The sequence below is a fragment of the Gallus gallus genome, chromosome 4, assembly GCF_016699485.2.
Source record: "Gallus gallus isolate bGalGal1 chromosome 4, bGalGal1.mat.broiler.GRCg7b, whole genome shotgun sequence".
NCBI lineage: Eukaryota > Metazoa > Chordata > Aves > Galliformes > Phasianidae > Gallus > Gallus gallus.
The window spans coordinates 47,879,735-47,902,635 of NC_052535.1; the positions used below are offsets into that span (position 1 = coordinate 47,879,735).

The 22,901-nt window shown below is 45.5% G+C and overlaps 1 protein-coding gene across 28 annotated transcripts in view; it reads left to right on the forward strand.

Moving 5' to 3' along the window:
* Positions 1 to 10,791, forward strand: part of ADGRL3 (adhesion G protein-coupled receptor L3) — a 493,084-nt gene extending 482,293 nt beyond the window's left edge. For 24 of the 28 annotated variants that reach the window (XM_046940489.1, XM_015276459.4, XM_015276453.4 and 21 more), the window contains one exon: positions 287 to 6,360. In XM_046940489.1, the coding sequence (XP_046796445.1) occupies positions 287 to 1,086 (800 nt within the window). In that variant the 3' untranslated portion in view covers positions 1,087 to 6,360. Of the gene's footprint in view, positions 1 to 286; positions 6,361 to 8,451 lie in introns of those variants that run through there. The other 4 variants (XM_015276460.4, XM_015276462.4, XM_025149811.3 and 1 more) reach the window with 1 other exon arrangement.
* Positions 10,792 to 22,901: the final 12,110 nt, after the last annotated feature.

The following is a 22,901-nucleotide window of genomic DNA, read 5'->3' on the forward strand; positions in this document are numbered from 1 at the left end:
AGTGCACAACAGCCATAGGAAATACTGTCAGGGAGAGATTATTCCCTTCTGCTAGCTGTTGCCCTCTGTTTTTCAGCAGCGAGGCCCTAAGACGGCAGCGAGGCCTTAAGCCAGCGAAGCGGAGCCACACCCTCACACCTGGGCCGAAGCACTCTCCCCAGTGCTGAGATGGCACGCTGCTCGTTTCCCCCCAACCCTGCGGCAGCCTAGGAAGGGTGTGAGTGTGCACATCCCGCGTGAATGTCCTGTTTGTACAAGTCACCCTCTCTTGTGTAATGTTTTTCAGAGGGGCTTCTGAACAATGCCAGGGATACAAGTGTCACGGATACTCTACCACTGAATGGTAATCACGGCAACAGCTACAGCATCGCCAGCGGCGAGTACCTCAGCAACTGCGTGCAAATCCTCGACCGCGGGTACAACCACACCGAGAATGCCCTCGAGAAAAAGATCCTGAAGGAACTCACCTCCAACTACATCCCCTCCTACCTGAACAACCATGAGCGCTCCAGCGAGCAGAGCCGCAACCTGATGAACAAACTCGTCAACAGCGTGGGCGGCGGGAGCGAGGACGATGCCATCGTGCTGGACGACGCCACCTCCTTCACCCACGAGGAGAGCCTGGGCCTGGAGCTCATCCACGAGGAGTCAGACGCCCCGCTGCTGCCCCCCCGTGTGTACTCGGCCGATGGCCCCCAGCCCCACCTCTACAGCCGGCGGCGCATCCCACAGGACAACAGCGAGAGCTTTTTCCCCTTGCTGACCAACGAGCACACGGATGACCTCCAGTCACCCAACAGGGATTCTCTGTACACCAGTATGCCCGCACTGGCTGGCATGCCCGTGGCGGAAAGCGTTGCCGCCAGCACCCAGACCGACCCCCCGCCGGCAAAAAGCGGCGACGCCGATGATGTTTACTACAAGAGCATGCCCAACCTCGGCTCCAGGAACCACGTCCATCAGCTACACACGTACTACCAGCTAGGCCGAGGCAGCAGCGACGGCTTTATAGTCCCGCCGAACAAAGAGGGAACCTCCCCGGACGGCAGTGCGAAAGGACCCGCTCATTTGGTCACTAGTCTATAGAAGGTTAAGCAAAAATGAAGCAAATGGACACCCACGGCCCCTCCGTAACGCTCGGTTTACTGTTCTGAGTTAATACAAGCAGTGGTAATATTGTGTGTACTCCTAAATCTTCATGCTGTTCTAAGCGAAATGAAACTCTCAGACTTTTTTTACTGGAATTTTTAGGCCAGCCCGGAGAGAACAGGAACTGCTGCCCCCTCCCTCCCCCCAGTCCCTCCCCATCCTCCCTCCCTTCAGACAGACTTCATTATGTTAATGAAAGAGATAGGACAGATAACGGCACACTTCGTGGCCTTCTCAAGTTATGCTGTATTTGTTTAAACGATCCTTGATGCTGTGTTGCTATTAATACTGAGGACCTGATTTAAGAAAGAAAAAAAAAAGCAAAGGAAAAAAAAAAGGCCAAAAATGTGCATTTGAAACTAGTAGCGATGACGCATCTAGGTGGGAGTGCTGCACAAAACAAACAAGCTAGCAAACTGTCTGTTACAAATCCGGATCGTGCAACGGGGTTTGGTCACTCACAACTCGGTTTGATCGCAGCGCCCTTCGCTGCGGGAGCAACCAAAACAAAAATTAATGATATGAAAGGGAATCCTAGAATTATATGCTAAAGGCATATTTTATGTTTTGCTGTATTAACTGACGATCAAAACTAATGGCAGAAAAAGAGAACCGAACAATTTCTATGTAATGTACAGATACTAGCATTGCACATATAGTCTGCTTTCTGTTCCTCCAGAACTTGCGTCCCTGTTAATGTAGTGGAAAAAAAATAAGAACTTTTCTGTTGTGCTGGTCTTGTAAGTTTGTCTACCAGTAGGAGCAAGGTTTTTCATAACTCCTGTTTTTCTTTTCTTTCCTTTTGCCTCTCCCCTCCATCCCTCCCATCCTGGTAAAAAGTCTCACTGGGCAGAAAAGCGAACACCACTTTCTAAGGACCATTTTTAGGAACGCGATGGCAGTTTCTTTCCAACCAAGGGAGTCTTTTCTTTCCTCATCGTGTATCTTTCTCAAGCCGCCACATGGCCGGCAGACTTTTTGCAGAATAGAGCAGGGCAAACTTTATGTTTACAGTGCACAACCGATCGTAACAAGAATCCTGTGAAGCATCTTTGGCAAGCAGCCCCTCACCCAGGCCGTAGGTTCGCATCTAGAAGCCAAGAGGTTTTTGTAGTTGTAGCGGGGCTTCTGCATGAGACGGCGATTTCCCCATAGGAGCTAAGGGCCTTTATGGCCCCGTCCGGTCCCCGTTTAGGCACTTGTACTGCAGTGGTTAAGAAGAAAATTGATTGATGCGTAGTGATCTAAAAAGTACTTTTGCAGTGATTTTTAAAGAAAAAAAAAAATAAGTCTTCTGTTCATTATTTTGCCTAACAGGAAATTTATTTATTTGACACGATTTTAAGTAACATAGGCTTTCCAGAGGTAAATTAGCAGCACGGAGTATAATTTCTTCTTTTTTTTTCTTTTTCAATTTTTTTTTCCTTTTTATTTTTAATTTATGATCATTTTGTATGGTCTCAGCAGTTGAATGACCTCATTACTAATATTTGTTGTAAAAGTGAAGCTTGTTTGCCAACCAATAAACAACTGATCACAATTTAGAAGACACTGTATGTATGTACTGTACAATTAATCGCTCTTCTCTGTTGTTCCTTTCTCCATTGCTGTCTTCAGTATGAGTTTCCAACTCCTTTAGGGTATGGGTGAGCAGTGCCAAAGAGAGGAGGCCTGGCTGAGCAATTTAAGCACAAATGTTACCCAGCTACAGCTGAGTAGAAGTGTCAGGCTAGCAGCACTTGTTTCTGGATGAGAACAAAGCTGAACCACATTTCTTGCAGGTTATCCTAGGTCTGTTTTGTGCCTACTGTGTAAACCAGAAAATGACATGCAGATGATTTGAGCATAGTATTTCATGTGTCTTTTTAATCATTGTAATGATTTTTTAATTTTTAATTTTTTATTTTTTACTTTTGATTCTTCTGAGATTAAATACCGCTGGTAGCATGTCAAAGAGTAAAACAAGTCCCCGTTAGGCCTCAGTCATTGTTTGCTGTCTCTTTATTTTCTTGCTCCAGACATATGCAGACCTATCCTTTGCCAAAGGTTCTATTGCCAGCCTGGGCAACATTGTGCCAGGAACCCCACTGCGCTTCCCAGTAGCCCAACCCCTTTTCAGGTCCCTCCAGAGCAACTGGGTCTGTGCAAGGGCTGTCCTGAGCCACCTGAGGTGTTCCTGCAGCCAACAGCTCAGGCCAAAATGCCTTGGGAAGGAGACCTCATTTCTGACCAGGCTGTGCCTCCTGCCAGGTCTAGATTTTGGCCTTTCCCACCAGGAGTTTGGGAATCACAGCAGAACAGCCACCGGCTGTGCCCTTGCTCTTGATACTGATGCCCCACTGGCTTCTAACTTGCTGCCTCCTTGTGTGGTTTTATTTTCTGTGCCAGCAGGGACTGAGCTGGGAGGCAAGTGGTAGATTCATGCACACAACTGTTCAGATTCTATAGCCAAACCAATCTTTGCTGCAGTCCAATTGAGGCTGTGAGGTCTTGAAGTACCTCTGTTTTGGAGAAAGTTAATGCTCTTCTACCATATTAGTCTCCAAAAAGTGATTTTCCAAGGATTTGGTGGGATTAAACTCCTACAGAGGGTGAGATCCACTGTAGCAAATATTGCTATGTTAAAATGGGAGGCGGGTGATCAGTGCAGCGTGCCTGAAACTGCAAGAACAAACCAGTAGTGGATTTGCTATGAGGTGACTGTGTCCTACTAAGTATCTTTGGCTTTCTTCAATCCAAATGGTCGTTCTCACCTAGCCCCTTCCCATGTATTTCTGATTCAGCAGGAAACAGGATTTTTTCCCCTTCTTCATCCCTTCTCGCAAGAGGTTCTGTCCTCCAGCTACCATGCCTATTAGCACTTTGATTGCAAAAACCACTGTTTATTTTCAAGCTGATTATTTCCATCCCCAGGCTGAGCTGGCACCACAGGGTTCACTGCTGGTGCTTCTTACAAATTCGGAAACAGCTGAATCACAAAACAGAGGGGAAATAGGTATCATTAATTACACCGAGCCAAATATGTTTTAAGACTGTCATTTGGTTTGGGGAGGAAGGGAGCAAGATGGAGGTAATCTCTTTTTCATCTTTTCCTCTTTGAAACACTTTCTTATCATGTCAGATAGTTGATAATTGGCATGGTGAAGGTTTCTGCTTGTTGATAAGTAACTCAATAGACGTAAGTGTTATGTGACTGGCAATACAGCGGTGTCTTTTGTGCAGACTGCAGCACGTGAAACTTGGCTAAAGCCCTTGAAGCCTAAAATGCTGTCGGAGTGGGAGGTAGAACTGCAGAACTTGAGACATTTCTTAATGCTGAACAAAGGCAGGGAGATGCAAGAGAACAGCGTGTGGTACACATGATGCTTGACGAAGAGGCAGTAACAATTATGGTATTAAATCCCGTACCTATGATTGGAGCACACAACTTTGCCAGCTGGGCTGAAGTGGGCAAACAGCCCTGTATCAGAGGTATCTTCTTTTTTAGAGCTTTGTTAAAAGAAAGAAAGGGAAAAAAAAAAAGAAAAAGAAAAAAAAAGGACTTACATTTAGAGAATATTGAAGCTTCATTTGACTGCAATAAGCATCTAACTTTCCATGGAAAACAGAGTAGAGGCAAAAAAGAAATTCTTGGTCCTGCGGAGCCATCAATCTTTTATACCGACCTTCCCTGCTGGAAGCATGGGACCACTTTAAGGAGATGTTGGTTGGGGATGGGCATGTATGGAGTGAGGATTTCCAATGACAATGCATAGCTTGAGTCATCCTTTCTTGTGAAAGTCTTGCTTGCGGGTGGGAAAGGAAAATGGAGATGTGCAAGGCTGCGAGGTGAGCACTGAGCATTGCATGCAATGTCCCATCATCCTGGGACATTTTGCAAGTAGCAGATCTCTTTCTCCCATTTTCCCTCTAACCTGCACATAAGCAAGGTTACTTTCTTTGTGTAATCTCGTATCAGATGTTGGATTGCCCCATAGCTACTGGATGCACCAGTACGCTGGGCTAACACTAAGTTTCCTACTGCTTAGGGACACTTAGGCTCCAAAGGGCAGTGCTGCTCATTTTCTGCAAAAGCCATAAGGCACAAGCTGCATGAGACTGTAAAGATCTCCCCAAAACTTGAGAAGGAGAGACGAGACATGACGAGAAAGACTACAAGACTATGTAGGCTAGAAGTTTAGGATGTTCATCACAGCTTTGGAAACACCACATAGGCAATATTGCTTACTACGGTGCTGCTCTTTTCCTCCTAGTGGTTGCATTTAATTCCCTGAAATCTGAGTGATAAGGGTCCTTATGTCCCTGCCTGTGTCCCTGTTGCCCTCACACACTCTTGATCTTGACAGTTCATAAAGAATATAATACCCTGCAGACTTGCCTGCACAACAGGAATGAAAGGATAGCTCGTCTTATTAAAAGCTGTCTCAGGAGAGCCTAAGAGCAGTGGCTTGGTCATCTGTCTCAATCTGATCTCTAACTTCCATTTGAAAAGTTCTTTATTTTTAGCTACCTGCTGCATTCAGCTAGACTCTATGCAAATTTTATTCAATGAATATTTTAGGGTTTAAATAGTCTGTGCTCATGAACATTCTCTAAGCGTCATGTTGGCACAGGTTCTCTGGTAGCGGAGCTGAGAACATCCTGCAGCACAAAGCTGAAAGCAGGTAAAATGAGTGATTAATGCTGCCAGAGAAGGCAGCAGCCACATTGTCAGTGGGCATCCTGGGCAGGGATACTTGCAGCAAAAGCAAGTGGGGCTACGGGCCCAGGACGGGGAAGCACTCAGTCCGCAGCCGGTTTTTCCTGCTGGGCGTTGAGCCGGGGCTAGATGAGCACTCAGTGGGGCAGCATGTCCTGGGGATGTGTGGGGTCGTACAGCTGGTGACATGTTTTCCCAGTTCACAGGATATGGTTGGATTAACACTGAAATATTGAGGCTATTCAGTATAGCCAGAACTTGGAAATCTTCCCCTTCCACACCAGAATAGCTCTTAACAGGTGGTTATGGTTTGTTGTATTTGGTACTCCAGACGGTGATAGTCTCCTCCAGCACAATGCCAACAAAACAACTCAGCTTCCTAACTACTTGCTGTCTTTTTGATTTTCCCCCTCCCTCACTTCTTTTCTTATGTTTCTACTCCTTAAATACTCTGTACACATGTAAAAACCCAAACTAAAACCTCGATAATAAAATATATATATATTGGTAAACCCAGAGCAGTTATTATGTGCTGGAAGCAAATGCTTGCTTTTTGACAGTGCTGCTTAAACCCAAAGCAACAACTGAAATGCAGGAGCAGAGCTGCACAGCCTCCCAGCTGGTATGCATGGCCACGTTATGGATGAGGCCTGAATCCCACATCCCATAAAAGCAATCTTATGCCCAAAGAGAAGAAGCATCCACTTTTGTTTAATGGGCAAATCGTTGCATCCTGGTGACAAGAATGAATATAGTGAGAGCCTACAGCTGCCTTTCCCTTTTTTCTTTCTTTTTGGTCTTAAAGCATTGAATATTTATGGCTTCCCTCGGTGCCGTACGTGCCTCACTCACACTGGCAGGACAGCACGTTAAACATAGAGTTCTGGTGCAGAAAAGCAATGCTGCATTGTTCTGAACACATATGGATGACCCAGTGTCTTCCATTGCTGCTTATAATCAAATGTATGTACTGTTACAACTTCAGAAAGGTTATTTCCAGCAGCATGATGCTCCATGGGTAAATTATGGTTATAATGAAGCTGTTTTCATACTGTCTTCTCCCACCTCCCCCCAAGGCATCTTGTGCAAAATTTAGTTCAGGTCCCTGTGGCAGGAAAGCTCAATGCAAGAGCAAATGCCTGTGCTTTGGAGGCTTTGTGTCCTAGTTGCAGCAAAGGCTTTGCCTTTCAGCAGGCACGAGTCTCTGTTAACCTCCACTGATAAATGGGTTTTGGGGGATGAGGGGTCAACAACTTAATTAGCTGGGCCAAGTTTATGGAGGATAAAAGGAGCTTTCCCCCTTGTTTTCTCTCTGGAGAGGAAGGGCTGTATGTTTTTCAAGCTTGGCAGCCCTGTTAGCAAGGCTCTCCCCCATAGATAAATGACATAGTACATTGATGCTGTGCCTTCCCAGCCCTGCACGCACCTGGGCTCTGCCTTCCCACAGCCTCCATCTCAGCAGGTTCCTGATTGCTGCCATTCATACATGCAGGTGAAAGGATTATGTGGTTTTAAAGAGTGCTTCATATCCAATAGGTGGGATTTTGGGTTCTTTTCCCCAACATACAGTATACACCCAAACATTTTTAGCTGTTCTGATACAAAGCAATATAGAAATGAAAGGAGAAAGGGCATCCCACTGCCTAGAACAAAGTGATGAGCTACGAGGAAAGGAGTAAATATCGTCCTTTTCAAAGAGCAGCAAAAATAGCCAAGCTGAGAGATAAATGTGAATAGTTTCTGATACTACCCCCAGCACTTTCCTGGTAGCACTTTCTGTGTGAGATTTGCTGCAGCAGGGATTTGCTGGCCATTGGATGGACAGGAGATGGGGTGAAGTGATTTACCCTTACAAACGGCTGTAATTCTCTTCCAGAGTATGTCTGGCCTACCTTAACCTCTCCCTGGATTTTAAGGGAGCCTGTTACCTGAATCGTTCCCTGAGTGTTCTTGCATGTGTCTGCTTCACCCCAAGCAGTATGTGGCTGCCTCTCCTGACCCATGCCCCTGCAAGCAGGCATTTTCCTCCTGGAGCTGCTATTATTACAGAGACGGCTGTACGGTAGAGCTCTCAGAGACAGCCTGTGAAGTACCCTTCAGATAATGTCTGATATCAAAACAAATCTGTTTACTCTGCAGTGATTCCTACTGATTAAAAAGTGGGGAACCCACAGAAATTGCCATTTGTTCCAGCAAGCCCCACAGCTTGGTACAAGCTCGGAGCTGTGCTCACCACAGGAGCAGTGAGCACCGGGGCACAGCCTATCCTCCAGACTCTTTGGTTGGTTCAAGACGTGTCTAAAAGGAGCATGCATTTTTCACTGAGAGGGCAGTGAAGCACTGGCACAGCTGCCCAGAGAGGCCATGAATGCCCCATGCTTGGAGGCACTCCGGGCCAGGTTGGATGGGGCCCTGGGCAGCCTGATCTGGTGGGGATGCAACCAGCTCATGACAGGGAGGCTGGAACCAGGTGATCTTTGTGGTCCCTTCCAACCCAAACTATTGTATGATACTGTGATCACAGAGGTTTTCACATGGTTTGCCACCAGGCTGGTTCTGAGGTGTTGCTCTGGGCTTTACCTCTCTGCCCTTGTTCTCCACAGAGAGCGGCCGGACGCCCAAGCAGGAGCCGGTCTTCAGGAGGGTCACCATGGAAGACAGCGTCATCTAACATCTGCACCACACTGCCCCCGCTCCTCACTGCCGCGGTTTACCCATCCTGCCACGGGATGGCCCAACAGGAGAGGCCCAGCCACCAGCCTCGAGAGAATCCTCAGCAAACCCTTTCACCCTCACGGAGAAACCAGCCTGGCCAGGCTTTCTGCTGCACTGAGGACCACACCTTCTTGCTTGTCTGGTTTGCTGCTTTTTTTAAGATGAGCAGAACTGGCAAAAAGAAATTCTTTTGTAGTTCTGTCTGCTCCTAATGTTGGCTTCTTGACTGGAAAACACAGACATGAGCGTGCTTGCCTCACTTCCCGGACCCTGATCTGCTGCAACCAGGTCCCTGCTATCAATACAGGGGTCAAGGAAGGAAGGAAAAAATATACAAAGAAATGACCCTGGTGCCAGAAGGTGAATTGCCATCACTTGTAAATAGGGATTGACCAGCACACGTACCTAGCAAAGGCTTCTGGGAAATGTCGCTTGGATTTTATTGTCATGTGTAAATAGAGATATTTTTTGTAAAAATAAGCCTTAGTTTCTTGCGGATCACAATTATCCCTCAGCTCAGCTGGGGATAAATGGACGCAGAGCCTGGCAAGGGTCCTGCAGCCCAGCCGCACTGCGGCAGCATGGGGGACAGCCAGAGGATGGAGGGCAGAGGACTTAGTAGGAGTTTCTCCTTTACTCCTACCAACAGAAAGGACTTTCTGGCCTGTGTTCTCCCCACGGAGCTATACCCACTGAGGGCTTGGGTACCTTGGTGCAGGTGTGGGTGGGATGGGCAACATCATCATGAGGGATACAAACCGTGTTGGTGTGGTTCCCCTGAGTCTTTTAACATTAATTAAGAAAACAGAAAAAAGGAAAAAAACACACCAGATCCTGAATGGCACTGGGCCAACTCTTTGGCTCAGTGCTGCGATGCCACGCAACAAACAGGGTTGTGCTTCAGCACAGGTTTTTGAAGAGTATGGCAACAGTGGAGGAGCCATGAGGTTTCACCTTCACCCCGCACAACTCAAAGGCTTCTTCTTCCTTTTTTACTCTGAGTCCGACTGCATGGATTCATGCAGCAGATGGAAAATACATACCAGACTGAAAAAAAAAAAAAAGGAGATTTCTGAAAAAATGACCCAGAATAACTTCCTCTAGACATAAAAGGCTGTCACCTTTTCTTTTTTGTTGTTTTTTTTCCCAGGGAGAAAAGTAGGAAAGATTTCTTCTCAGAAAGAGTGATGAGATGTTGGCACAGGCTGCCCAGGGAGGTGGTGGAATCACCATCCCTGGAGGTGTTCAGGAGATATGGAGATGTGGCACTGAGGGATGTGGTCAATGGGCATGCTGGGGATGGACTTGAGGTTGGAATTGGTGATCTTAGAGGTCTTTTCCAACCTTAATGATTCTATGATTCTACGATTCTATGTAGATCAGGAAAAAAAATGAATACTCCCCTGCTTTGTGCCAGAAAGGTTCTGGAAATGAGCCAGTAAATTAAGAAGAAAAGAAAAAAACCTCCCAGGAGTTATGAAAGATTTCGGCCCAAGGAGATGAGTCTATGCTTTCTACAGCCCAAAAGTTTAGTGTTGAATCCTGGCCTGGGGAGATGTGGGATGCTGCATAGGGTGAAAGGCAGCTGTGATTGAAAGCAGAAATGCCCTGGGTTTTTTTTTTCAGGGTTTTTTTTTTTTTTTTTTCCCCCAGGAAATCACTGGAAAGCAGCTGGGTTGCTTTTTTTTCCTCATCGGAGCCCTCCCTATGAGTTTTTCTCCACAGATAACTCTGTCCTCCTGCACCCAAAGCTTTTGGTGTGATGTCTAGAGGAGTTATTTTACAGCCAGCAGTGGCAATGGGTGCACTTTGACACTTTGTCACTGGTGGTGACAGCTCAGAGCCCAGCCCAAGTCCTAACAAAAATGACAAATCCCATCCAGCCCCTCCACCCTGATGGCACGCAGGTTGGCAGCTGCAGACATGAACCACCATGACATGGAATAATGCAACCAGCCACAGCTGGAGGGATCCGAGATTTAATTGGCAAAGCCAGTGCATCCCATTAGCACCCCCAAGTCATGCTGCTCCCCTGGCAGAGGTTTGGTTCAAGCCAGCCCCAAGTCAACAGTGATTTACGTTTCACTCGCTTTGCGTATCTTCAGTGGACTTCCTTACTCCTCAGGCATGGAATGAATCTTAATACATTGTAATTACTGTACTCCTGTTGATGAAACAGTATGAAAAGCTATCACGGAGAGCATTAATAAAATGTACATTATGAAAAAGAATTGGGTACCGTCTAAAATGAATAATACACCAGGTTTCACCATCCATGCCGGCTCATTACAGGCCTGCCCCTGCATTTACTATTAAAATGCCTCATCCGAGCTGCTTGTGCTGCAGCTCTGCATCGCTGTTGGATGGAGAGCACCAAGAGGGGTTAACCTGGAACCTCTTTCAGTCACTGATTTTAGTGACGTTTCTGTATTGCCAATGTGACCAAAATGAGCTGATGGGTTCATGCAAGTGGATGAGTGGCAAAGACATTGAGGCAAGGTAGGATTGACATGCACTGCAACAACAGAATTCATTGCTGTGCTATTTTCAAGAGACTGAGCCGGCAGCATCTCAATAACTGAAGAGATCTTCACTGTTTTATTTATGTATAAATGTTTACTTAGCCACTGATTTTGTTTAGCAGAATTTGTTAGCAAATGGAAATTGTAAATGATAACATGGTGTCTATTTTTAAGTTTATAGACTTCCATCTATAGTGAAAATCCAAGATTTCCAAAGTGCCTTTGTTTACCGGCAATCAAGAAGCTCTCTTGTATTTGCTTTCTGGTAATTGCAATTAGAGACTGCGATACGTTGCAGAAAACCCATTTGACCCTCATACAGGAGATCTGAGTGGCAGTGTGCCAAAGTCACCATCATGCACCACGGCTTAGAGACACTGACAGGACAAGAGGGAATGGCCTTAAGTTGTGCTGGAGGATATTCAGGTTGGATATTAGGAAGAAATTCTTCTCAAAGCAATAATGCAGTGGCACAGGCTGCCCAGGGAGGTGGTGCAGTCACCATCCCTGGTGGTGTTCAGGAACTGTGGAGATGTGGCACTGAGGGACGTGGTCAGCGGGCATGGAGGGGATGGGCTGGGGTTGGACTGGATGGTCTTAGCAGTCTTTTCCAACCTTCTATGATTGCTGTGGTGCCCCACTGCCAGTTTGGCCGTCTTTGGGGCATGAGGCATTCGCTGCATGTTTCCCCTGTGAGCAAACCCCAATTCCAGAACTGAGAATCCCAGTTAACCTCAGGTAATGCAGCAGGTGGCAATATGTGGGGAAATTAAGAGGGGGAGGCTTGGGTGTATTTAAAGGCACTGCTTCATTGTCCAGTACATGGTTAGCCCACGGACTCCCTAACCCATTATACCAGAAAGGTGATGGACAAGGAGCTTCAATACATTATATTTGGCAGCATTCAACTCAGCAGATGCCACTTATAAGAAGCACAGTTTATGCTCCCGCAATGATGGGACCCCTCTGCCTCCCCACGCTCTGCAGTCTGCAAACCAGAGGGGATCTAAGTGCCTGGAAATTACAGCAGTGGGCAAACGCAGCAGGAACAGCTAAGCCCCCGGAAACTCACTTCACCAAGGACTAGTAGACAACTTTTGGGAGCATAAAACTAAGTTTTTAATTACTATTCTTGGACAACCTGTAAGCATGAGTGATGCAAAACTGATCAAAACCCATCAGTACTAACTGAAACATCAGGGCTACTTCATGAGTTGTAAGTACGGAAGGCAGCTCTTGGCTTTTTAGCATCGGGAGTAGGAAATTAACTGATTTTGTGACTTTTATGCTTTAGAATGGATATGAAACCCACTGGTATCTTCATTTGCACCGGGGGCTGATTTGTCCCTGGGGCTGTGGAGCGTACCAATAGCACTGCAGCTGTGAGAGGTTTTGCAGCTGGTTTGTTAGTCATCAACTGAAGGCAATTAGGAGATGCACCTGGCAGTGGCATTAAAAAAAAAAAAAAAAAAAAAAAAAAAAAAAAAAATCCCAGCATACCCTAGGATTCTTCTGTATAAAGATGGGTTTTGGCACCTGGTAGAAGTGTTTACTGAAAGCTGCTTTCACCACCTCTATCTTGCTGGTAGCTCTGTCCTTACCCTGTAGTAGCAGCAGGTTGGGGACAAGCCCAGGGTGTGCTGATGCTCTGTGCAGACCCAAGGAATGGAGCTGATGGTGCTGGCACCAGATGTGCCACTCCTGGCTGAGCCACAGACTATCCTGTGGGATGGTGCTTCAGGTGACTGCAGCTTTTAAGGGAGGAGGAGCCTGCTGGACCCCTCGGTAAGTCACCCCTCTGCTGATGTGCTAGTTCTGCAGTTTGCCTCATGTCTGAGCCATTATGCTCAGACTTCTTGCCTTATGCTCTGTTTATCTATGCTAATGTATCTCCTGGTTCTTTCTGGATAATGCCTGCTGTGCAGAGAGAGATATAATTGTAGGAAAGGCTGCAAATTTGTCAGTGTAATGTCACTGAAATGGTCTTATCTGAAAGGTGGTGCTGCAGGAGCCTGTATTTTTTGCAAGCTTCTCTCCATGCATCTGAGCTTTTAGTTAGTCATGTTTCAAAATCAAAAGGAGGCATGTCTCTTTCTTTAGCTGAAAAGCTAAAACTGAAGCTGCGGTGTGCTCCCTTCAGATTGGGTGCACTTGCTGATGTCTGCAGCTGTGGAGTGCTGCAGTCACCACTGATGAGGCTCAATCCAACACCCTCAGCATGTGAGGGGTATAAATCCTCACCTTCATGGTGAGGTGTGGGGTAAAGGTAGATAAACTACCTGCTGATGTGCTCTGATTAGAGCTTTGTGTCCAGGATCGGCAGCAGCTGTGTCAAATGGCCCTGGAAACATTTGTTTTCCTTCTGAGCTCCTTTATCCTCCAGTGCATGTCACCGTGTCTGCACAGGGTTAAGTGCTGTGTTGTGCTCCTGGTGGTCTGCACCAGTGCTGCCCGTAGCTCTGCCTGCGCTGAATACCAAGCAGCTTTTTACACGAGGTGAGGCTGAGCCACTGCCCCATGTGCTTGGTGCACGCACCCAGTGCTGGAATCAAAAGCGTGATGTCACTGGTACGTCTCATCTAAAATTAAACACTTGTCTGAGGTCCCCAGACACATGGAAGCTTTGTATTAGGAACATGGAGCCGGAGTTCAAGCTCTGAGTCATCTCATATATATTTCACCAAAGCCATGGGAATAACAAAAAGAGCAGACCTGTGAAAGAGCAATTCTCTGGCCTAGCAAGATTGAGGGAGGGGGAGGGGGCGGAGGAGCTGCTCAGGGAAAATACTAATGGGTTCACAAGCAAAAATCTTGCTGATGAAATTGTGGCTCTCATATTCTGTACCTTTGTAGTAAAGCTGTGATTTGCTGTGGAAAGTGCAGCAGCAAATAAATGGGCCAGCTTGCGCCCATTAGCAGTGGTGGCAGGACGAGTGGCCTTTGAAAGGAGCCCTGTTGGAGGGGCACTGAAATGACATCCTGGCATCGTGATGTGTTTGTGGTCACCGTTAGCTCTCAGTTGGTGCTGTGACCAGCATCCCTTGGGGTCTGCTGAGAGCTGTGGCAGTGCTGTAGGGCAGGAGTCAGTCAGGCACCACTGGAGCTGCAGAGGGCGAAATCCCTCCTTCAGGCTGTCCTCATCACAGCCCGGGCCTGTGGCTGACAGATGGGCTGATACTACACACCTGATAGCACAAGGTTTGTTCTGTCTCCATAATGGGAACCAATTCCCTTCCCTAACGTGCAATTGCTGCGTTGCATGAAAGTCATTATTACACATTGTGAAATCTAATTACATTATTACATACTGTGCACACACCCTAATAAAGGCAGTGGATGCAATAACACTGCTGATAATACACCATTCCACTGAAATTACTATTGCTGTCAATTTTACTGTGAGTTTTCTTGCTCTACCCTGAAGAGTGAAGCTTTCAGCTTGCCTGCTTCTGCAGGTGAGTGAGGTGTAAGACCTTACAGCATCCCACAGCCCCATCACAGCTGTGAGCTTCAGGTCCTGACTCCTCAAGTGCCCTCTGAAAGCGCCCCTGACAGAAGCACTGACTGCCCATCCCTGTCCTCTTTAAACAGCTCAACTCCATCAGCCCACGTGCCACCTCGGGGGCTGTGGTGTGAGGGGAATGGATGGTCCTTGGGCTTTTTATGGACTTCAAAAATACATCTAACAGTGTGAGTGGGCTTGCAGCATGGTGGCCCTCACCAGGGCTGGAGTCCATGCAATGGGACCTGAGCTCATTTGAGGACATGAGATAACCTCCCAGGCAGACCTGCGATGAGAAAAGAGCAGGAAAACTGGCAGCTGGAGAGTTGAGCTGAGAGTGGGATTTAGCTCTCAGTTTTCAGTTCTTTGCTTTCCCTTCATTAACTACTCATAGTGAGGCTCACCTGATGAGCAGTAGCTACTGCAGCTAACCTGCTGGACCCCTGCCCATTGCTCTCCCATCCCATAAGTTGGAGTCTCTCTATTTTTCAGTAACAGAAGATATGTATGAGGTCTCCTTAAGCATCTCAGTTGCCCCAAGGGAGTGGGTGTTCATTTACCAGCAACTGAAATTCTGCTCACCCTGACTATCAGCTGAAGAGATTGTGTTGAGAGCTGAAGAGAGATGGTTGTAAGAACTGTGATGTTCTGACAATCTTTTAAGCTGTAGTAAATGAGTCCAGGGCTAGGCCACTGCAGGAAAAAAATGAGAAGGGAATGTATAGAGCCAGGAACTAAGAAAAGAAGTATTGCTTTGTGTTTCCTCTGCTAGGCAATTTGGATGCTGGGAGATGCTCTCCTGCTGTCCCCCTCTTCAGAAGGAAAGGAGGTAAGCCTGCAGCGTTTCAAAATCTTCTAAGTGAAATGAGGTGCTGAAAGCCAGCCCCCCAGCCACACCTAGGCTTTTGCAGGAGACAACTGGGTACTGCCTGAGTCTTCCAACGTGCCTGTTAGCCAAGACAAAAGTTGCTTTTGAGGCCAATTGTTCTCCATGCATGGTGTGGCCCTGGCAAGGGGTGGGCGCAGCCCTGACTTTTTCACAGTGTAGATCCCAATTGACATGGGTAGTACAGTGCATTCCAGGAAGACATTTCCACAGGATCATCTCTTTTTTTTCCTCTCTTTGGAAATAGAGCCCAGCATACAAAGCAGCAAATGTACCATCCCAAACCCCAGCAGCTATGTTTCCTCTCCTTTAGTAGCAAAGACTGTGTCTGCAGGATCATTGAAAAAGTAGTATTTGTGGTAACCCATGGCCTATGAAATACTGAAAACTGCATAGGTAAGATCCAAGAGAAATTGGGGTATGTAGGCACAATTCATAGAAATGCGGTGCTTTGCCAGTCCTAAACTTCATCAGTGCCCTTTGCTTATGTGCTGATGCTGAGGACTGTGGGCACACCAACACTTTTCATATTGTCCTGTTTGTCAGGAAATGCTGTTATGTGGCGTGGGTGGTGATTCTGCTCCTTTGAGATCTGATGCACGGTTTGGGGGAAAAATGAGAAAAATGTAGGATTATTGAGGAGCTAATGAAATCTCTCAGCTTGGAGACTCACAGAGGATCTTCTGTTGGTGTTGCGCTGAAACTGCCATAAAATTCCTTTGGATAAGATGCAGTCAACATCTGGTATCTCTTTTGTTTTAAAACTGTAATTGTTTTCAGCCTGTACATTCTGGTAATGTGACTGCAAGGTCTAATTAGTTGACAAGTGACACAAGAGGCCACTGTAGTGAAGGGGAGGCTAGTGTCAGGATCATGAGGTGGGCTGGGCAGGAGCTGTGAGAGCTGGCAGGTGATGGACGCAGGGAGGTGCACTGTCCTGTTATGGGCTATGGATGCAGGGATTGGAGGAAACAAGGCAGACCGATAAGCCAAGGGCTCAATATTTTCTTATTCATCTTTTGCCAAACTGAATATTCAGTCTTATGTGAATATGGTGGTGAGGCTCTTAAACTGCTGTTATGTACAAATACATATATATATATATAGTGCTCAAATGAGCACTTCTCAGTGCTTGTGCAAATAAGACAGAAAGGGTTTGTGTTCAAGATCAGTGCAAGTGAGGTTTGCACCTTTGAGTGTGTCTCAGAACTTGATTTTCCAGAAGCAGGTCTGTGGCCTGGCTGCTCTCTGCTGTCCTTAACCTTACCTCCCTTCACTGTTGTAACTGTTCAAGTAGGGACCTAAAAGAGCCTCTCTAAGAAGAGGTACTTAGCACTGCTAGAATGTGTTTGCACGTCTGTTTCAAGGAGTTATATCCTGGTCATGCATCTTGGTTCCTTTTGAATAGTTAACATTCAGAGGGTGGGGGGGGGGGGGGGGGCGGGAAGAGATGAGCCTTAAGGATGGAGCAATGTTGAATAATGTCTCTTTTGGTCTGAGTTTCCTAGCATTCATGCCAAGAGTGCAATATGTAAGCTTTCCTGTTGTTCCTGTGAAATTAGACAGGTAGACTGAGAGATTTCACAGCCATCAGTCTCATGCCTACAGAAACATCTGGTTCCTCATTGCTAGGCTCCCCAGCTATGCTGCAAGTGTGTTGAAGTCACTGAGTGTCAGTGACTGGTGAGAAGGGGGGTACCTGAAAGGATCATCAGAAGTGGAGATGAGATCACAATATGTGCCATCACCTTGGAAGTCCATAGCTACATTTGTTTCTCCAAATGTTCAGTAGTTCACTCCCTTCTTCCCATTGCTCTGCAAGATCATGCTAGGGACAGTAAGGAAAATACCAGCCTTGGTGACAAATCAGCACTTTGCTTCCCTCCTGTAAATCAGAAATTGCCCCACCGTAACTAAGAGTGAAAAGTGGCCGAGTCTCATTTTCTTGTGTCCAAAGCACCATGAAATGGACACCTTGAATTTAAAACACTGCAAACCTTAGAGTTGTGTCTAGTATTTAGTGTATGTTTACATAGAGATATAAATACACACATAGACTTCCAAATTCATGTTTTAAAAGCCACTTCAGTGTCACGACTTACAAATGACTGAGCCAGCTGGGCTCTCCAGAGGCCTCTATCAAGTTGCAGTAGGAGCTGCCGAGTGCTGAAAATTTGGTTTAAAAAATTCAACTTTCTTCAGACTGCTAATCCAAACCCCGCTGAAATTGGTCCTTTTCATGCCTGGGGGCCCTGGATCCAGGCATTAGGGTAGGGTTATGTTTCCGAAAGGCCTTCTGAAGCACTGAGAGTAACCTGGAGTCATTTGTCAAGAGAACCTCAGCTTGAACTAAACTGGTCCTGAGTTGGGTTTTAGTCTGATAAATGGCCACAGAACATGTGGTTCAATTTCCACACATAACAACCCCAACTGTTGATCCAGAAGTAGTTTTAGTTTATCCACTCTGAACTAAATAAGCACCATTTAGTGAAGCTTTCTGCCTAAAATACCACTAAAATGATGGGACTGTCAGAAGAGTAGGAGAGTAGAAGGCTGAATGAAGTGATTAGTCTACATTAAAGTCTTTAAGTAATGCTTTGTTATTTACAGACAACAACAACAACAGCTGCCCTGTCTGTGATACTCAGCCCCTTTAATGTTTTGGTTTCTTTATTACTTTAAGGGGGAGGAATTCAGAACCCGAAGAATGCCATTGGAGGGCAGAGTGCTTACATGTTGGTTTTTAAGATCACAGGAAATGAGGTGCTGTCAGAGCACAAACTGATTCTCAGATGAAACTCTGGGACAATTTTTATTACTTAAAAACAACAATGACAACAAAGGTGAATTATTCTGGCAGTGTCTGTGTATTTGTTTATATATATTTTTTAAATGCATTATTGAGTAGAAACGAGTGGCAAGAAGTGTTTTTCTCTGAGCTGCTGCATATTCTGCAGTCTTGTCACAAAAATGTCTTTCCTCCCACCTCTGGCTTCCTACTGTTGCCTTTTAACCAAAACAAAGTGAAAAGAGATGGAGGAGAAAAAAGGGGGAAATGATAAGTTACTTTCAGAAGTAATTTCTGTAGGTATTTTTAATAATGCACTGGCATGGCAACAGAAGCAGTTACTCAGAATGATATCTGCAGAATTATTATTCTGAGCAGGTCTGGGATCAAAAAAATGCCTTTTTTCCAATTCCAGGAGGTCACAGACTGGAAAAATAAGGTTTGTTTTGGATGCCTAGCTTCCTTGAGCAGCAGAAGTGGTGTCACAATATTGGTGTAGGTATGAGACCTGCAGCCCCAGAACTGAGAGCTGTACTTTCAGTGAAGATGTGAGTATGGGATACCCATCTAAAACCTTGATCCACACAGGATGAATCCCTGTCACAGCTCTTCTCATTTTCTTGTCCAGTGATCTCTGCGAGTAGCACCTGAAGAGCTGCTGGGATGTGCTGCTTCTGTGAGGCACTGCTTTTAATTCTTTTGTTCAAGTGTGAAATTCTTAAGTTTTATAAGAGCATATCGTATTTTGGAAATGCTTGCTCTAAATGGTACTTCTTGCTTTCACATGTCAGTTGCAGCTGTGAATGCAGGCAGAGATGTGCTGTGGAAGAGATGTTTCTGCACAGTTTTTTTTCATGTAAGAAAATACTCAGCTTTTTCAATTTGTTTTTTATTCCAACCATCCTTCTAAGCAAATGTTTGTTTACCAAGAATTTGCACAACCTGATATTCATATAGAAAACTGTGCCACAGGAAAAGCCAGTTGTACTTTCTCCTGCTTTGACAAAAGTTTTGTCAAAGCAGATGTATGTTCCTCTATGGGCTTGAGGTTTTTATGTGCAAATAGAGGTCTTGGTTGACTGCCCCAAAGCCCCAAATCCCACAGAAATCAAAAGAATGGAAGAGCATCCTTAAAGTGAGACATGCCAGAGTGATTTCCTTAACAACAGCTGTGGTCAGCCATAGAAGTGTAGAAATTCACCTTTGGGGTCCTCAGGTCTGGGCATTTGTGATGTGAAATCTCTGAATCCAGCTCTTTGCTCTCTGCTTCAGGCTGTACTGAGGCAGTAGATATTCTTGTGGGATGCAGAGTCTATCAGCAAGGACAATGGGTATGGAAGGGATTGCCCCCAAATTGCCTGTATTGATGAAAATGCCTCCCCATAGGCTTAGGCCTGAGCCACTAACAAGAGGTAACAGCCTTAAGCTGCACCAGGGGAGGGTCAGGTTGGGCATTATGAAGAATTTCTTGAGAAAGAGTGGTGATGCAGTGGCACAGGCTGTCCAGGGAGGTCGTGCAGTCCCTGTCCCCGGAGGTGTTCAGGAAAGTGGAGATGTGGCACTGAGGGACGTGGTTAGTGGGCATGGTGAGGATGGGCTGGTAGTTGGTAATCTTGGTGATCTTTTCCAGCCTTAATGATTCTATGATTCTAGATCTAAGGCATGAGGGATGATGAATCACCTGAATGGAAGATAAAGTTGGGAAGGAGTCCAGTTGGTCATCTCATTTTCTGCTGGCAGTGATCATGGGACTTGTACATTCCCACAGATTTTCTCCAAGAAATGAAGTACATTCACTTAGCAATTTCAGTCCATCTGAGTATTATGCATGTTCATGACTCAAATGATGTGTGACCACATTTTTATAACAATATTTAATAGACATTAGACCTAGAAAAGAACTCTGCCTAATCCTGTTAAATAACAGCAAGGATATTTTTCAGGCTATATATCAAATGCTTCCCACAATGGGAAACTTCATCATTACTCTGTAAGCCAGATAAACAATCAGCCACACTCCAAAAAAGCTTAACTATAAGGTGTATGTTGTGATACACAAATCAAAATGTAATTGCTACCAGCCTGCCTGTTTGCTTGCGGCCACGCAACATCCCTTTTAGAAGCTCCATGCATTAAAAATGCAATTATGGAAACAATTTATAATCAATATGTGGTTATTAGGGCAACCTGCACGTATGGGATATTTTATAGCAATTATAATCCTAGCAGTCCTTTCTGAGAATGAAATTTGCATCCAGCTTCTCCCTTTCAGGTTTCAGTCCTAGCACTGCCACCTACTGCTCAGAGAACTTTGAAAACTGTATTTATTATTTGTTAGGGGGAGCTGAGGAATTTTCAGAGCCCATCATTTGCAGATGGGCTTGAACGCAGGCTTATATAGGGTGAGGGTTGAGGGGGGAGACTGTTGCAAAAGCTCAGTGGTCTCTGATAAATCTCCCTGCGTTTACATGGCTGAGACCAGAAGGAAAAAATACAAGTATAGATTCCTCATTTGTAATCCCTCATTACTGAAAAGAGGTGTTATCCTGATCACTCCTCCTTTATAGCACTTCCATTTAATAGCTGGTGGGGGGGTGTCTGAGCTACAATGAATGCTGAAGAGTTATACTGGCTTCTGTAAGCTGAACTTCTGGCCCAGAATTGTCCAGACAAAAAGTATGCAGAAGTACTTTTTCATTTCAGAGACAAAAGAGAAAAAAAAAAAAGGCTTTTGCCAACCACGCCCACAGTCTTGCTTATTTCTTTGTGATGGGGAGGTTCAGTCTTCCAAGAATAATTAAGTTTGTTAATGAAGAACGTTAAGGGCAAGTGAACCTGGTTCTTAGTATCTCTGGTGCAAGGGCTGATTGGATTCTGGCACTTTGCCAGCTTTGCCAGGCCACTGCTGTCAAGGCAAGGTACCAAGGATAGGCTTTAAGATCCTCAAAACAAGGAAAATGTGTAAAATCGTGGCTGTTAGAATTGATCTGCGGTTTTGGGGAGGATTAAAATGCATCTTTCTCTGGTGGTACCACCAGAGGGGTTTTGTGCCTTGCTCTTCCCCAGCACCAATCTCCTTTCCATTAAAGTAGCCTGTGGGGGGTGTGGGCAACCTCTGTGGGGTGCCTTTTTCTGAGCCAAAAGGAAAGTTGTCTGGCCAACAAGCTTCAGTTGCAGGGAAGAAGGGTATGAAATGTTGTACTGGATTGGCTGAGGTTTGGGGTTGCTTCCAGCTGGAGATTTATTACAGCATAAGGGGTGAAAGGAAGCAAACACTTTTTTTGGCTGAAAATGACTATTTTGCCAACTGTTTTGTTATTAAAATAAACTCAGAAATAGAAGCTAACCGGAATGTGTATTCATGTATTCATTTAAGTAAAGAGAGTTGTTTCTTCAGTGTTACCTTCACAGCATACTACCTGTGATGTCCCACTAAACTTGGCAGGTGCTTCTTGTATGTGCAGGATGTAAGCTGCATCTTGCTGGAAGGTGACTGTAGGTAGAAGACTGTGACGAGGTTGCTGGAAAAGCTGGAGTGAGGAGGGCTAACCTGGGATGTGATGGCAAATGCTGGGAGTGATTAGCATGTGCAGGAGCTGTGTTATTTGCCAACAAGCACAGGCTGAGAAGTACTTCAACTACTGTGGAAGTAGTGAGGAGGGCATAGACAGCCTCATTATGAGATGAAGTCTGGAGAGAGGGTGCTCTGGGTATAGGGTGTGGTGAAGAGAATCTTGATCAAGTGTTCAGCAATTGTGATTTTTTTTTTCCTTTAATCTAAATACTAAGTGTTCCTCTACAGCCTGCCCCCTCCAATTGGACATTTGGGACTTACTTTTTTACCTCTTTTCTATGCAGGCTTTGTGATCTTTAACTTGATCTTTCCTCTAGAGTTACAGGGAAAAATAATAAAATGGGAACAAGGAGAATATATGTTTCAGAGGATAAACATCTGGTATTACTGAGATAGGACTTCATGCAAACCTCTACAAATGCTTCATTCACTGTGACCACTTCTGCACACCTCACCAAGCACCCTTCACCACTAGCCAAAAAAAACACATAATGAAGAATAGAGTCAAGATTGCCATCTTGGTATAAAGGTGACCTCTCCATAGATGAACAGAGAAGGGTGAGGTGGAAGAGCAGAGAAATGGAAGGTTATCACCATCTAAATCCCAGCCACTGGAGGCACCCAACTTAGGAGTATGGGCCAATACTGGGCGCACTGACCTTCAGAGAGTCTTTGCCTCTGTGTAAGGACCACAAAGCCTGGAGTAGTGAGGCTGCTCATATGCAGCCCAGAGTCTGTCTACTGGGAAGTTCATTGACACTCTAGACCTACGTTCCCCTGCCCAACTTTATAGGAGCTGATACTGTGTACCAACAAAGATGCTTTTGCTTAACTTCCTGGCTATCAGATAGACTGCTTGTCCTTCCAGCCAAATTAGCCCTTTTCATTGCATTTCTCAAAAGAGCATTTTCCAAATTTAAAAAAAAAAAAAAAAAGAAAAAGAATAAAAGGGTGGGTAGAGAACTCTTTACCTACCAGGTTCCTTGGGAGAGTGATTCCAGCATGAAATGAAAAATAAACTCTAAAGTATAATTTGCCAGAGCCCTGTCCAGTTTGTTCATTTGGC